Source organism: Colius striatus, chromosome 5, assembly GCF_028858725.1.
Source record: "Colius striatus isolate bColStr4 chromosome 5, bColStr4.1.hap1, whole genome shotgun sequence".
Lineage (NCBI taxonomy): Eukaryota > Metazoa > Chordata > Aves > Coliiformes > Coliidae > Colius > Colius striatus.
The window spans coordinates 53,701,425-53,717,030 of NC_084763.1; the positions used below are offsets into that span (position 1 = coordinate 53,701,425).

The following is a 15,606-nucleotide window of genomic DNA, read 5'->3' on the forward strand; positions in this document are numbered from 1 at the left end:
GAGTACTTACACACTGGACTGCATAAGTACACCTTCCAAGTTTGTTATTGTTAACATGTTGCATTGTACAGCATTTTTAGAGGATCTCAAAAGTTAAAAATCACAACAATGTGAGCAATCATACAACAAAACTGGGCACAGACCAACAACTTGTATTCTTGAGATCTATACTCCAAGTTTTGACTCTTTGCTAAAAAAGACATTTCCTTTTCCTATGGCAAATTTGTTTGACATTACTCAAAAAAACCCTCACTTAATAATATCAAAGTCAGTAGCACCACTTTTGACCTCAGGAAACAAGTCATCATAGTTCACTTTTTCTGTCCTTCTTAGGCAAAAATTGCACAAAGACTGAGGACATGACAATAACTGCATGGGTTTTCTCTTTTTCTGTGCATACAAAGAAAGGTTTTGAAGCAAAGCTCCATTTCTTACATTGAAGCTTTCACTTAGATGATACAATCTAATTTTGGCTACTGTAGATTACTCAAGTAGCTACTGGATTTTGGGGTGGTTTCCTGTTCACAGAAACACAGAAAGGTAGAGGTTGGAAGGGACCTCTAGAGATCATCTATCTAGTACAACTCCTCTGCTAAAGCAGGTTGCACAGGAACATATCCAAGTGGGTTTTGAAAACCTCCAGAGAAGGAAACTCCACACCCTCTTTGGGCAGTCTGTGCCAGTGTTCCCTTACCCTAACACTTCCTTGTGTTCAAGTGGAACCTCCTGTGTTCCAGGTTGTGCCCTTTGTCTCTTGTCCTGACACTGGGCACTCGCCTCATTCTCCTGGAAAAAAAGACTGTCCTCATCCTCTCAACACCTGCCCTTTAGGTATATATAAGTCTTGGTAAGTTCCCCCCTCTGTCTCCTCCAGGCTAAACAGCCCCAGGTCTCACAGCCATTAGGAGATGCTCTGATCTTCTAATCTTTGTAGTCTTCCACTGGACTGTCTCCAGAAGTCCTCTATCACTCTTGAAGTGGAAACCCCAGAACTGGACACAAGACTTCAGATGTGGCCTTATCAGGGCATAATAGAGGTTCTTGAAAAGGATTACCCATCATTTTCAAATTTACTTAGCCACAGTAGAAATGTTAGCAAAATGATTGTAGTATCTCTCTCTATATATGCAGACACAATCTTTTAATATAATTCTACTCAAAATCTGACAACAAAGTCATGTCATGTTTCAGTTCCATTCTACAAGTGCTTCATCTTATTTCTGCATATTGTTTACAATGAAAACTATATGGTTAAAGAATAACAATAAATAAATACTGCAGAGGAAGGTATGTATGGCAAACTAAGATCTCAATTTCAGTCTAAGAGAAGCAACGTGAGATGATTCATTAATTTTGAATATAATCTATTTCATACCAAAAGGAAAATGTACAATTTGATCCACTTTGCTTGAACTTTGGGCTTCGGAGCTGAGCTACTTGTGAAATGCTGTTGTTTTTTTTCAGAATGAACATAAAATGACCTATAAAAACAGAAAACCAATTTTCAGGCTGAAGAAAGACAGCATTTCTGAAATTTTTTTTAAAGCATTCATGGTTTCCACTTAGAATATGATTAAAGAGCAGGCATATCTATTCTGCTTCTCTGTTTTTGGGCATGGATTGTTTTACCTTCTGATTTGTTGAAGGTATGATCCCGTGGAGGAGCTTGATTCTGAAAAGCAGGTTCAAGAGCACTGCTCGAACTTCTTACCCAGTCAAATTCATCTGCATTTGCAGTTTCAGTCCAACCACAGCTCTCTCTTTCAAAGTCACATACAGCAGCTGCAAGAGAGAGACATTTTACTTTCATCTTTGTACATAATATTACTAAGCAAGTTTTGCAGGGTGAAAAGGGAATAAAATCTTTCTAATGCATCACCAAGATTCCAGAAAGAAGTCTAGGAAATGGGCAGGAGAAGGAAGAGTAAAACATGGGATATTTATTTTATAACACTTGGATAAAACAACTATTCCACAGGAAAAAAACAAGCCATTGTTATATACAATGTATTCAGTAAAACAAGTCCTTCCTTCTAAAGGTACTGCAGCTGAAGCACTCAAAGCAGGCAAGGAAGCTCTGAAAAAAAGACCTCAGAATCCTCATGTGAGAATTGTGAGCACATAAAGCAGTAACAAACCTTCTGTAAGACTTTTTAGGGAATTGATGTGGGAGCCAGAATTCAAATCCTTTATTTCCTGAATCTCAGCATGTACACTAATGAAAACAAAACCGTCCCTCTAGTTATAATAGGAATTAAGTTAAATATCAGACATTAATGAGACACATGACATTAGTAATCTCTGAAACATAGACTACTACAGTAAAAAAAGATTTGGAAAACATATTCACAACTGCATTCTTAATTCTTAAATTAAAAGCACAGATTTGCTTTTTTGCTCTATAAACTGTCCCATCTTACCAGGAGAACAGCAATAAAAGATCTGACAAACGTTGGACAAAGGTGGTTACACCAAATCAAATAAACAAGATAAAACTGTGAAGTCTGAGTCCAAGCTTTTCACTTTGTAACTTGTAACAAAGACAAACTATAAAAGAAGGGATGCATCAGTCTGTACATTTCGTTTAAGCATGGATGAATACATTGATATTACCCTGAAACCTTCAACAATATATCAAAGGATCTATTTAACGACTAAAGAAGATAAAAGAATAAACCGAGCTGGTACAGTATAGGTGAAATGCACTTGGTTCTTGATGTTTAATAACACTTTAATTACCTATTTGGCCCACAACCTCTTTGATTGAGACTACTGTTTCTGACAGATTACCCAGAAAGAGCAGCTGTTGCCTGGGTACTTTTGTAAGTTCTTTCACAGTGAACATACACAATCTGTCCTATCTCCTAATACCTTAATTTTCTTTTCTTCTATTTCTTCACATGGTCTCTTTACACTCTAACCATTAAGTGACCATACAGACTGATAGGTTTTATCTTTTCATGTTTGAGGAATGCAATGCTAATTCTTTTTTTGTCATCCTAAAAATTTTGCCACAACTCACCAAAATTTGTCACATTTTTTACCTTTTTCATTTGGATATTGCTTGCTATTTGGTTGATGATTTTTTACTTCTAGTAGTATCCATGACACTTGTATGGTTATGTTTTTCTCTACTGCCTCTTTTAGCATCTTTTTTAACTAGCTTCCTCAATAATCACAAAGGAACCAGAGTGATACCATGAGCATAGCATCTAAGGGTAGTTGGCTTAATTGATATTAGGAGAAAGCTGCCTTTACAGCTTCAGCAGATTTAGTCTTCTCTGAGCTGACTTGCTTACACAAAATTCTAAATATCTTTCTGATTTTGGGCTCTTATGCAAGGTGCTTTATCTTTTTCTGTTTTGAGAAGCTTCATTCAAAGGACTCTACAAATCCAATGTGCAGCTTCTCTGCGAGCTGTGTCTTACAAGAATATAAGAAAAGGTTCTGTTGTAAATGGTATTTAAAAACAAATGTTAGCAGATGGGAGCATCTCTGCAAGACTGCGAGTTCATCAGTATCTCTACATCCCCCAAAAATCTTCTGTCTCTGTTTACACAGAATGTACCATAAAAAAGAATCAAAACAGGTGAAGAGACATCATAGTTGCTGGCTTGAAACTTTTACCTAAGAGCTATTTAAAAAAGATCTAATACACCAATAGATTGCAATTTTTTATATTTATTTTAGCCAATAATTACATTTAGGAACTAATAGCAAAATGTCATAAAGAAGACACTCTTCAAATCTAAGAATCAAAACCAATTTAACCTTGGGCTTACTCATCCTAATAAATTATTTTCGCACCCTTTATAATACAAACACTCTGAAAAGTGCTACATTTGCCTTCTCATATTTACTTTTTAATCACAACTACCATTTGCTAATGTCATCACACATACATACTCAAATAAGACTGTACTTTGTAGGTGCACTGGTCTAATTTCTACAGTAAGAAAATGACTGGTGGTCAATAAAAAAATAAGAAGTACAATATCAATAATAAGCAATGTTAACTGGATAAAAAAGACAAAAAATCCAAGTAATGTAAATAATTAAACACTAACCTAATTTGCATGATGATAGTCTCATATATATATATAAAATCATATGTTAAATATAAAAATTCTTCAGGACAGATAGCTATAGTAGTCTCCTCTATGGCTTCAAGAATCAAAGCATTCTAGAACATTTTTTTTTGCCAATTTCTGTTGGGAAATCCGTTTCAATAGCCATGAAATTGCAACAGGTCTACTTGTGATTTTAGTTGTGTGGGCTTTTTAATAACAGGTAAACATGACTTGTACATTACACATATATTTACATCTCCTGTGAAACAAGGAAGAGTTTTCCATGCAAGACAGGCAAAATATGCAGAGGGAAAAGATTTTTCTATAAATAAATTTATGTTTATTTTGTTATAAATAAATCTACTGATTTATTCACCTACATTTTTAGTAATCCAACTTCACTGTATTTCTCCTAACACTAACTGGCTCTAGGACTTGGAAAGACTGAAATATTTATACAAGGAATATAAAATTCTGTATGTGTACATACATTCTAATCAACTCTGCATCTAACCTAAATATTGCCCACAAAAAAATAACTCTACTGTCATTTGTAATTGTTACAATTTCATTTTCCAAATAATATGAAAATACACTTCACTCCACAACACTGATTTTGATGGCAGTCCATTCTGTGCAGTGAGATAGATATGCAATCATCTAACTAAAGGCAGTTTCCTAACAGCAGTTTAAAATGAAATAGCATTCAAAAACATTGGTTTATTAAATCTGACATTTTCTAGAAACCTCTCAGTTCATACGGTACTGTCATTTGCAAATGCTTTTCAGGTTCTGAATGTGAGTGATTACTGTGCATTAATATGAGAAACAGTTCTATAATAATAAAGTAATCCAAAATAATCAAATCACATTTGATTGACTTTTTTATTGGAAATACAGCAAATTAGGTCTAAATCCTCCTTTCAAAAACATTAATGAAATCTGAAGAGAATTAAATTTCTTAAACAACATCATAATCAGGTGATTAAGGGTGTTGGATTCTCAGATCCAGGTGAAATTTAATAAGAGAAGTTCATATATTCTTTAACAGCCAAGTGCTTGGCTTTCTACATTCGTTGGAGTATTCCTTCTGTATAACTAAAGGGAAAAGCTCCTGTTTTTATCAAACTAAACAAAAAATAAGAGCAGATGATCATTATTCAGGCCATGTTGTCACCTGTCATGTTCTCTGCTGCTGAAAGTTACACAATATTTGTTGTCACAGTGTATAATTTGATAGCAACTAGATAGGAGGAACTATATAATTATGAGATACTTTTTGCCCAAAAATATAACATATACATTTGCTGACAGAGCAGACAAGTTAGATTCTGAGTTCTACAGATATTCAGAAAGTGTATATGGTCTCTGGCAGAAAAACACCATTGCTCCTTCGTCAAAGCTCTTCCTTTACACTGCACATTTCTCCTTTTATCTATTCCCCAACTACTCTTCTCTAAGTTCCCTATCTCAGTCCCAGTCTCTCTGGAAAGCTGTAAATCCTCAGTACTTTTCCTCAGTTCCCCAGACAGATGCTCCAGCTTTTCTCACATGGTCTCCATTCTCTGCCACTTGCTGCTGCACTTTATACTAATCCCTCCCAAAGCATCACTTCTCCACATTCATATTTTTCATTTACATTCTCTCCTTGTTTTATTTTCTCTTACCAAACATTTAATCTTTCACTATTGTTCTCTCTAGACACTGTATCAGTGTCTCTTTGATCAGCTGATCTTAATCCTTCCTCCACAGCAGTTTGGGTCCTTCCTGCCCTAGTTTCCACCAGGCACCTGATTACTTCTCTCCCATACTAGCAAGCTCAAGTACCGCAGCCATTGCATCCACTCCTTAGTCACACCCCAGGGTGGTTTCCTGTCAGCACACAGCATTTTGATCCCATCCCTTCCCCATTTGACTTCCACAAATGATCCTAATGCAGCTTTTTATTCACTTTGAGTCTTAGGTCCCTTCTCCAATTTACAAACTGACAATCTTATCACTTCTTGAACTTAAGCCCATCCTTTGGAGCTGGTTTTGTTCCTCACCTCACCTTTAATGAGATAGACATTTTGGCATTCAAGATTTTGACTATAAAAGAGAGATTTTGGAAAAGTTGCATTTAATCATGGCAGAAGTTTCATGCTTTGGTAAGATTAGTAATGGGTTATATGAGAATTTTTTCACATAACACTAAGGAAATTTTTCTTGGACAATCAATAATGTTATGAATTGTTAAACACATAGCACAAACACAATAATGTTATAACTCTTAAATGATTGTGCCACAAAAATAGCTTTTAAAGGAATAACACATGCATCATTCTCTTTGCCTTCTAAGTCAAGTTGAGTTAGATAACACTGTGTAGTAATATACAGATTATGTCCAGTTTATGAATTACTTAGTTTCAGACTAGGCTTAGCATATGCTGCCCTAGATTGTACATCATCAAAATAATAACTATTACATGCATGTTTAATTTACAAAGATAAGTATAAAACGATATTATGCATATATGTTATATTTTTATCCAAATGTAGATGATTTCATATTTATTTTATGTATAAACCCATATCATTATTCCTGATAATCCACACTATAAGTAAACAGAGAATAAAACAAAAAAAGAGCATAATGGATGAAGAGCCAAAGGTTAGAGAGAATACCAGGAATACATTCATCTGATCTTAATGTGATCTTTTTCCCTATTCTATCACAATCATTCTTAGGTTGAAGAAATGAGAATTTAGACTCTACTGAATGCATAGGAAGTAGACTTCAGAAATTATACTCTACATTAATCTTCCAGAGCACAAACACATAATGTGACAACTATGTTAGGTCACTGCTGCAAATCTGCAGCTTAAAAAAGTCACTTTTCTCTTCCACTTTAATGCATGGAAGTAATTTATAATAGCTTTATATCCATAGTAAATTCTTCATCTATTAAAGGAAAGCTATGAGCTAATAGTCAGGAGTGTGGCACTCAAGAAAGAACATTTAATAACTTTCCTTTATGTATTTACTTTTAATTTATTTTTTTTTACTTTTCTCAACTAATCAGAATAAATTTGAATTATTTCTCCAGTCCAGGGTGTGTATTTTTGTAAAATGCAACTAGAAACCTGGAAAAATATTCTTATCAGGTCTCAGTGTCAGGAATATGCATATGGTTCTAAGACCAAAGTGACTCAAACAAATTCACTGAGAGTTTTCTGTATGAAGAGAAATAACAAATGGAGTTTTGCGCAAGAACTGGGAGGTCAGAAACTACACTGAGGTAAGACAGTCTGAGAAGTGGAGATCTCCAACTGAATAATTCAAGTACTGACAGAAAAAATAACTCATTTGAGACAGAATGATAATCAAGAAATAACTCAAGGACTGATGCTGTGAGAGGAGAAAATTGCATGGAGATCCTGCTTGTTCAGTGGACTTGGTGGACCCAAGCATCTAAGGAAATCATCTTGCTGGAATTCAAGACAGAAAGGTTTAAATGAAAAATATTTCAAAAGATGTTTTATTTCCACATAATATCCTTGCCTGGTTCTAATATCAAGAGAAAAAATACAACGTTGCATTGCTTATATTTACAATCATCAACAGATGGAACATCATGGAAAAAAGTTAATATTGATGAAAGAAATAACATAGTTGTAGGTGATAAAGACAACAAAACATCTGTGCTTAGCCAAGTTAATAAATTAGGGAAAGTGATTGAGAAAAAATGAATAGTTTGCATGGAATTTCAAGGTACATAACAAAATGTAGAAAATATTGCTACACTACAGAAGCATAAGGATGATGACATACCATTTGAGACTATAAGGGCTATTCTAGTGCAGAAGACTACCAGACTAACATGCTGAAAGGCAAGTTTATTGCTTGGATACCATTAACTTGCCAAACTATTTGCAGAGACATTTGTGTACCTAAGCTCTGCTTCCCACATTACAAGCCACAATGCTCACACACACTGAGCCAACTCTGCAGTACAACAATGATTTTTAAGTAAGCAATATATTTAGAGCAAAGATCACCACAAAAAAAAATCTTTTAATGGCTCCATAGTTTAACCTTTACCCTGGTATTGTTAATGTATCATCTGGGGAAGGTAAGACTTCGGTATAATCAAAGAGAAAAAGAAAGAGAAAATCAATTGCCATATAGGAAGCTTGTGAAGAAAGATAATCTAGGACTGGTTCTACATAGAACTGGACATTTGTCTTCACTTTTAGGTATAATATTGAAATGCAAATGCAGGTTGAATAGCTAAAAGGAAGAGTGTTTTAAAGTGTAAATTACCATATTTTAAGTGGAAACAGTAGATTTTCATTTTCTTGACTAAAAGCTACCAGTTAAATGTAATCCTAGAGTAGTGGAAGAGATAATGCATGTAGCAAAATGGAGAATGTTTTTAATTAAACTTTTTATTTGGAAGCAAAATGCCTGTGCCTGAGTTGAAGAAATAGAATAAGAGAGCAATCCAGACTATCATAACTCAACAATGCACAGTATGTGTAAGCACATCTTGAAAAAGAGTATAAAAACCATGAAGTAAATAAAATGAGAGTGTAATGAGAGTTTCAATATGAGTAACCTGGGCAGAGAGGGAGAAAAGAAGTAAAAAACTCTTCTCAGCAGCACCCAGTGAAATGAGCAGAAGCAAAAGGCACTTTTTGCTGTTATATGGTAAGGGTGATTGAACAGGTTGCCCTGAGCAGCTGTGTAGTCTCCATCCTCAGAGATAATCAGAACCCAACTATGTAAGGTCCTAGGTATCCTGCTTTGGAGAGGAGAGTTTAACTTAATGACCTTCAGAGATCACTTCCAAGCTCAACTATTCTATAGTAACAGCAGAAGTTTTTCCCAATTTTCACTGGCCCACGAGAAGAAAGATGTTCTGGCCAGTGAATATTTAAAAGCTATTTCTGGGTTTAGCTAATTCTTTATCTATTAAAACAGAATGTAGTTTCCTAACTGTATCTTGGATACAACTCTTTCTAAAAAGCTAAAATACTGGACACCGCCAAGAAAGATTGCATTAATGTAAATAGGAGCTCTAATTACTTCTTTTATTTGCTAAGTTGAATAGATTTTTGTTTCTCTGAGCAACACTTCCCAATTTCCCAATAAAAACTATAAACATAGATTGCATTTTATGTTACTACTTGTGAAGGATGTTGTTGTTCATGGTACGTAACACATCATAGTCAGAAAATACTATTAAGATCTTGTCTACAATATTTCTGTTATTAGTCAGAATGCTGGAAAGCAGCATCCTCTATTTGAGAAACAAATATTGCTCGTGGCAACTCCCTTTGAAAATTCATCACGACTTTTATAGCATAGTTGATAATTCAGTGCACAAGCAAGAGACTACTTCTCACAGATGGAAGATATAACTATGACTTCTTATGCAGAGCAGGTAATTGTATAAGTGAAAAATACCTTCAAAGCTAAATATCAGAGGCCATGAAACTCTTCCAAGCTCCCTCTTAACTGTAACAATGAAGAGGTACTCTGAGATGCATCACCTCCCTCTACTTTCCCATGTGTTAATTTCCATGCAGAGAAAACCCAGGCACATTAGCCCAGACAGAAGTCACAGCATACCCGAATAAAGGATGTTGACACAGCCTAAGTATAACTAAGACTATGTCTCTGCACACATGCTTTATTTACCAGAGCAACTGTGATATTTTCACATCAAAATTAAGTATATAAAACATAAAATTCAAATGTGAGTCTGTGATCACTGTATTTTGCATGTTTCCTATCTCACTGTTTCTCAGGTCTAATTGCAGCACCCTCTGTCCCTTAAGAAGGGGCATCTCACACAGTGCTGCCACAGTTTTTCCAAATTTGTACAGATGTAATGTATTTTCCTCATCCTTTTTTTAAATAATTCTGTATATGTGAGAGGATATGTGTAAAAGTGTCTGCACAAGTTCTGCTGGGTTTATTTTACAATGGCTTCCTGAATCAACTTCCAATATCTTACAGATTAAGATTTTATTCAATGAAACACTGTCCCTGATATTTAGCATCCTAAGACATTTAGCATCTTAAGATGCTAAATAACTATAAAATAAACTACTGTCATTGTAAGCAACACTTTCTACTGAACGATTAAACAAAGATCATTCTTCTGGTTTAATGTTAAGAGGAAGTATTTGCTACAGAAAATAAAAGCAGAATAATTCAGAACAGGATGAAAATGAAGTAACTGTTTCTCAAGAGCTTTTACTTCTATTCAAATTACAACATTTATGAAGTCATGAAAGTCTGGCAGAGATGAAAAGCAAATATAGTCACGGGAGACTAAAACCTAGGTGTTTGAGTTTTCACTTACAGCACTCAGCTTCATCATGGCTATTTGAACAGTCGGGTGTAAAGTCACAAACTTTGTCAGATGAAATACATTGTCCATCTCCACATGAAAAAAGTCCCAGGGGGCAATAAAAAGATGACAAACTAGCATCTGCAAATTCTGCTTCTCCTTAAAAATCAGAAAAGAAAATATAAGTAGAATCATATGTACATATAAAATCATAAAAATGCTTTTTATTATCTTTGGGTATAGTAGGATACTCAGCATAGCATCACCTATGATCTGAACTAGATTATATCACAACTACTAAGAAACACAGCTGGTATTAATGTCTAATACTCTTAAACTACACATTGTTCTCCAGAATATTCAAACTTTTGTGGGAAAAAAATCCCTTAATTACATGGTCAGGCTCCAGCACAGAGGTGAAGTGCTGTATACAGCAGCCTACTCTTTCCCCTGCAGTCAGGAGCACGTCTTTCACAAAGGCTTTATGCTGTTCTGGTGAATTCTCTTCATTCAGCTCACAATGAAAAAGTTCTACGAATCTAAAAGTTTGATTTGTAACACTAGTAGATTTCACCTCAATTTACATATTAGAGAACACCCCAAATTTCAATGACTACAAAAACAAAAAGCCGAGGACCATTGGTTTTATTTCCATAGATTTCTGGAAAGAGAACAAGTGAAAGGAATGACAAGAAACTGTTCATCTTTTTTGTTTAACTTAAGTATTTTAAACACTCATATTTTTATCCATGCAGAGGGGGTTTTTTTTGGTTTTGGATTTCTTTTCAGGAATAAAAACCCTACTCTGTTCCAAATATATCTTTGTAACTGATGTGTGAATAGGGAAGTTGTAGGAAAAACAATTAAAGCAAATTAGTTTTTCTTCACCTACTTAGCTACTATCAAATCAGACTATATATAAGGATTAGAGAAATCTTAAAGCCACAACACTGCAGTTTTCTATTATGCCTTTATTTTTTTCCAATGAAGAAGAAATTCATCTCTCTGCTGGGTACAACCCATCAGCATTATCACTGACTGCATATGTGCCCAGGACATTTTAGAAAAGTAGTCATTAACAGACAAGAGGACCAGAAGCAAAGGTCTGGCATCAGGTTACATCATTATTTCCCTATTAATAATTTAATGTCTTAATAATATCTGTGTAATAATAATGTAACTATATTACATCACTGTTACACAAGCAAGTTTTGTAGGGGTTTGCTATGTGTTAGCTGTTTGACAAAAACAATGGGAGAAACCTTTCTGCCCTTAAGATAACGCAGTGGAATTTGCTCTTCAGTGCAAGAGAGAAGATGCTTTGCTTCTAATCTCTGCATCCAAGTACAAATGTGGCAAGTGGTATCTGAAAATTCTGTTACTGTTCAAGTAACTAGTGCAAACTACTTTTGGTAGCTAGTGTGTAACACAGGATGAGAGCCTTCATTGCGTGTCATTGATTATATCACATGGACTTTCCTCGGGTTATCCCCTACTTTCTTAAAGGAATCTGGAAGTTCTCAGTCAAATCAGAGTTATGTATAACAGGCACTGGGGAAAGTGCATTGAAAAACCACAGAACTTGCCTTTGTTTTCTCGGCTGACATCTGAAACTGGTTTATTCACAACTCCACATTCCTTTGTTATACTGATGTCATCAACCGCAACAGTAGCATTCATTGTTAGAATAGTAGCTCGGAAAATAATCTGAAAAGTTAAATAAGTTACCTCGTTAAAGGAAGGTGACAGGACAAAAAGACATTTATATATGCATTTATCATTTACTACATCTGCACAGGAACAAAAAAACTGTCTATGACCAATTTCAATTGTCAGTCAGTAAAAACCATGGTTGAGATTAGATCAAGATTAGCGAAAAATGTACTCAACTGTCAAAGACATAACCACCTTTAGTTCTGGAAAGTTCTGCAACTCAGATGACCTTGCTTCAATCTAAGCTGATAAAAGTTATCAACACTTGAACGAATTTTCTTCTTGATGAAACCTTTAAAAGTGAAACGTCTTTTTAAATGAGCTATTCAAGGTTACCAAATAGAATGCTTTATATCCATTTAATTGTGTTCATCTACATGATGCCTGTTGAGGACAACAACATGCGATGCAGTAGCTGTAGGCACTGTAATGATGCATTTGTAGATACAAGGAAATATTCAGGAGACTGTAAAATGAAGTTCAGTCATAATTTACCAGTAATTAGAAACGAGCACCCTTTCTTTCAGACTGTTTAATAGGTGAGACATAAAATGAAAAGACCAAAATTGGAATTTTGATTTGCTGAATTCTTACATTTGAGTCTCTGAATCACCTAATACCTTTAGTTTTAGTGAGGTGTAGCAGCCTGAGATGATGTGAAAATGAAATTAAACTCAAAACCTGGCAATTGCTTCTGTGATCAACGCTGCAAGTTGAAGTAGCTGTACTTCTACTTTTAGCCAACATAATTAGTGCCTCACTCTGGTCTGCACTCTTCATAGGAAGTTCATGTTTTAAAAACTACTGTGCTGTTGCTACTGATTGTTTATCACAATTAGATTCTAATGCATATAATACTAAAACAGTGGTGAGGTTAATAGCTATATCTATTGAAAGAGATGAATGGAATTCCTTTTTCTTTCAGCCCTGAAGAACAGAAATTCTCTTTTTATATTTCATTATAGAAGTAAATTAATCCTCAGGGCAAAATTAGAATAACTTTTTGAGAGCAATATAAATGTAATGTTGAATTACCTGAAAAGGTAAGTTTTCAGCTGCACTTTCTACAGGTATAGTCACTGTTGTCCACTGCATCTCAAGCAATCCTGAGATGTCGTGCAATTTTTCCAAACTTCCATCCAATGCAGTTCTTTTAAAGACAGAAAGCTGGGAACCCTGAGATAGCCAGCACCAAAATCTTACCTGTTGAAAGAGTTTTTAATGAAATACTTCAAAAAACCATGTCAATCTGCAATAAATTCAGTACAAACCCGTGAATGTACACTATAACACAGAATAACACGACAAATCTAAACAGTCCTGACATAAAAGAAAGAGATGTATGAAACTATGGGAGGCTAAGGAGGTATTACCTATCAAGATAAAATCATAATTGAAAGTAAAAATAACTTTTAAAACTTACATCAATCAATCTAGAGAAGAGGAGACTGAGGGGTACTACAGTAATGCTTACAAGTATTTAAAAGAGAATGTCAAGAGGATGCCACAGCACTTTTTTTTCCTGTAGTGTGCATTGATAGGACAAGGAGTAATAGACAAAAGCTGGAATGCAAAAAGCTTCACTTGAACATAAGGAAAAGCTCCTGTTCAGGTGAAGGAGCCCTGGCACAGGCTGCCGAGGGAGGGTATTAGGCTCCTTGCCTGGAAGTTTTCAAAACCTACCTGGATGTGTTCCTGTGCGACCTGATCTAGGTGAATCTGCTTAAGTAGGGGGGTTGGAGTAGATGATCTTTAGAGGCCATTTCCAATCCCCACCATTCTATGATTCTATGAATTGATGCAGATCAACTGTTTTGACCTCCCTTAGCTCTTTTTAGTTTGTAAGGGCTTTGCAAATTCTCAAAGATGATTTTTCTTCAAAAATGCTGACCAGAGGACATCTTTGTAAATATGTTCATCTCAGAAGTGCAACATTTGAGATACCTATATGAGAAAAAATTTATCATCCTTTATTTCCACAGGCAACACAAACTAAAATTATCTGGAGACAGATGTTTAAAGCAATCTACTGGTCTCCTCAAACAAGAGCCTTATCAAGCAAGAGCCTTGATTAACATTTGTGAAGGTAACAAAAGATGCAAAAATAGCTCTTTCCTCCCATTTTTCTGTCATCTTCATATGAGCTTACATTGTGAATCATGAATCATCACACCAAAGAGATAAAGTTAAACAGAGTTAAAGAATACAGACCATGTTGCATTAAAACAGTCAAATGAAGCTTATGTAACTTTTTACAAGACGATAACAAATACAAGAAAATTCATCTTTAGCCTCAGGACAGACACAGATGCATGTGTTAGCCAGCTTTCTGTTAGACATGAGACAATTAAAGTCTTTTATTTGATCAAGATAGCTGACACAATAGACTGTACAGGTCATGGAAAAGCATTGTATTAGGGACTGTAACGGGCAAAGCAGCCTTAGGGTAGCAGTGTCATGTTTACTTAATTTCAGGTGCAGTGAATTAATGCAAAATTATGATCACTGGTTGGGCTACTGAGAAAAAAGAAAACAGAAAACAAACATTTAAATGTAAACCTGAGCAAACACCTTTCCTCCCTCAGGCCAGTGCAAAACAAAGTGGAGCAGAAGGTTGGGCATTTAAGTACTGATTTTCCTTCTGGTTTCCCTTCTCTGCTTATTGCTTCTTGTTCTTATTCCCCTGCTTCAGCTCAAGGTTTTATCAGGTGAGTGTCCATCTGTGCTGTCACCACCCCAACATGTGACTTCCACAGCCTCAGTGCCTTACAGAGTGTCCCTGTCCCAGCATGGGCTAACCAACAGCTGCAGAGCTCTCACAGCCATACCTTGTCAGCTCCTTCTGTGTGTATTTCTCCAGCTGTATCACCAACAATGTCCCCTTCCACACCTCTCTGCCTTGTTTATCCCCAAGAGGTCTTTTTTATATTTCCTTTTTACAGGAAGCTTTTTTAAGTAGCATTTTAAGGATAATCAGGCTGAGAGGAGTCTTTTCTTCAATAAATTGTTACATTAAGGTCCCTTTTAAAGCTGTAGTTGCTTAGTATGCCAAGGAAGTTGAAGGAGAGGATTGATGAATTTGTGAACTCCTTGTATTCAAATCATTGACTAACCTGAAAATCATCATGCTCATGGATTCACTGCCTTTCCCTTCCAGCCCTGAATTTAATCCATACAATTGTCAAATACACCAAAGGAACAACATTAGCTATATAAGAAGGGAGTGTTTCTTTTTGCTTTTGTTGCGTAGCACAAGATAGAGCAGTGTTAGAAAATATTCTTGTTAGAGTCTACTGTTACTTTTTAATATCTTCTGGATTCATGGTTAGTGGTTTCTCAGTTACCCATAACGCAGGAAAATTATGTATTATATAAAATAATCTCAAGATACATTAATAAACTGAAATGCTTTCATGTAACTTTTTTTCCCTACCAGAAAGATTAAGGAATACAAAGAAGCAAATATACAGACACTTCAAAAT

At 35.3% G+C, this 15,606-nt stretch overlaps 1 protein-coding gene across 1 annotated transcript in view; it reads right to left on the minus strand.

Moving 5' to 3' along the window:
- Window positions 1–15,606, minus strand: part of MALRD1 (MAM and LDL receptor class A domain containing 1) — a 222,189-nt gene that overhangs the window by 161,338 nt on the left and 45,245 nt on the right. Inside the window, exons 12-15 of the mRNA XM_061997419.1 lie at window positions 13,160–13,327; window positions 11,998–12,118; window positions 1,630–1,782; window positions 1,376–1,481 (exon numbers count right to left, since the gene is read on the minus strand). Coding sequence (XP_061853403.1) covers window positions 1,376–1,481; window positions 1,630–1,782; window positions 11,998–12,118; window positions 13,160–13,327 — 548 coding nt within the window. The remainder of the gene's footprint in view (window positions 1–1,375; window positions 1,482–1,629; window positions 1,783–11,997; window positions 12,119–13,159; window positions 13,328–15,606) is intronic.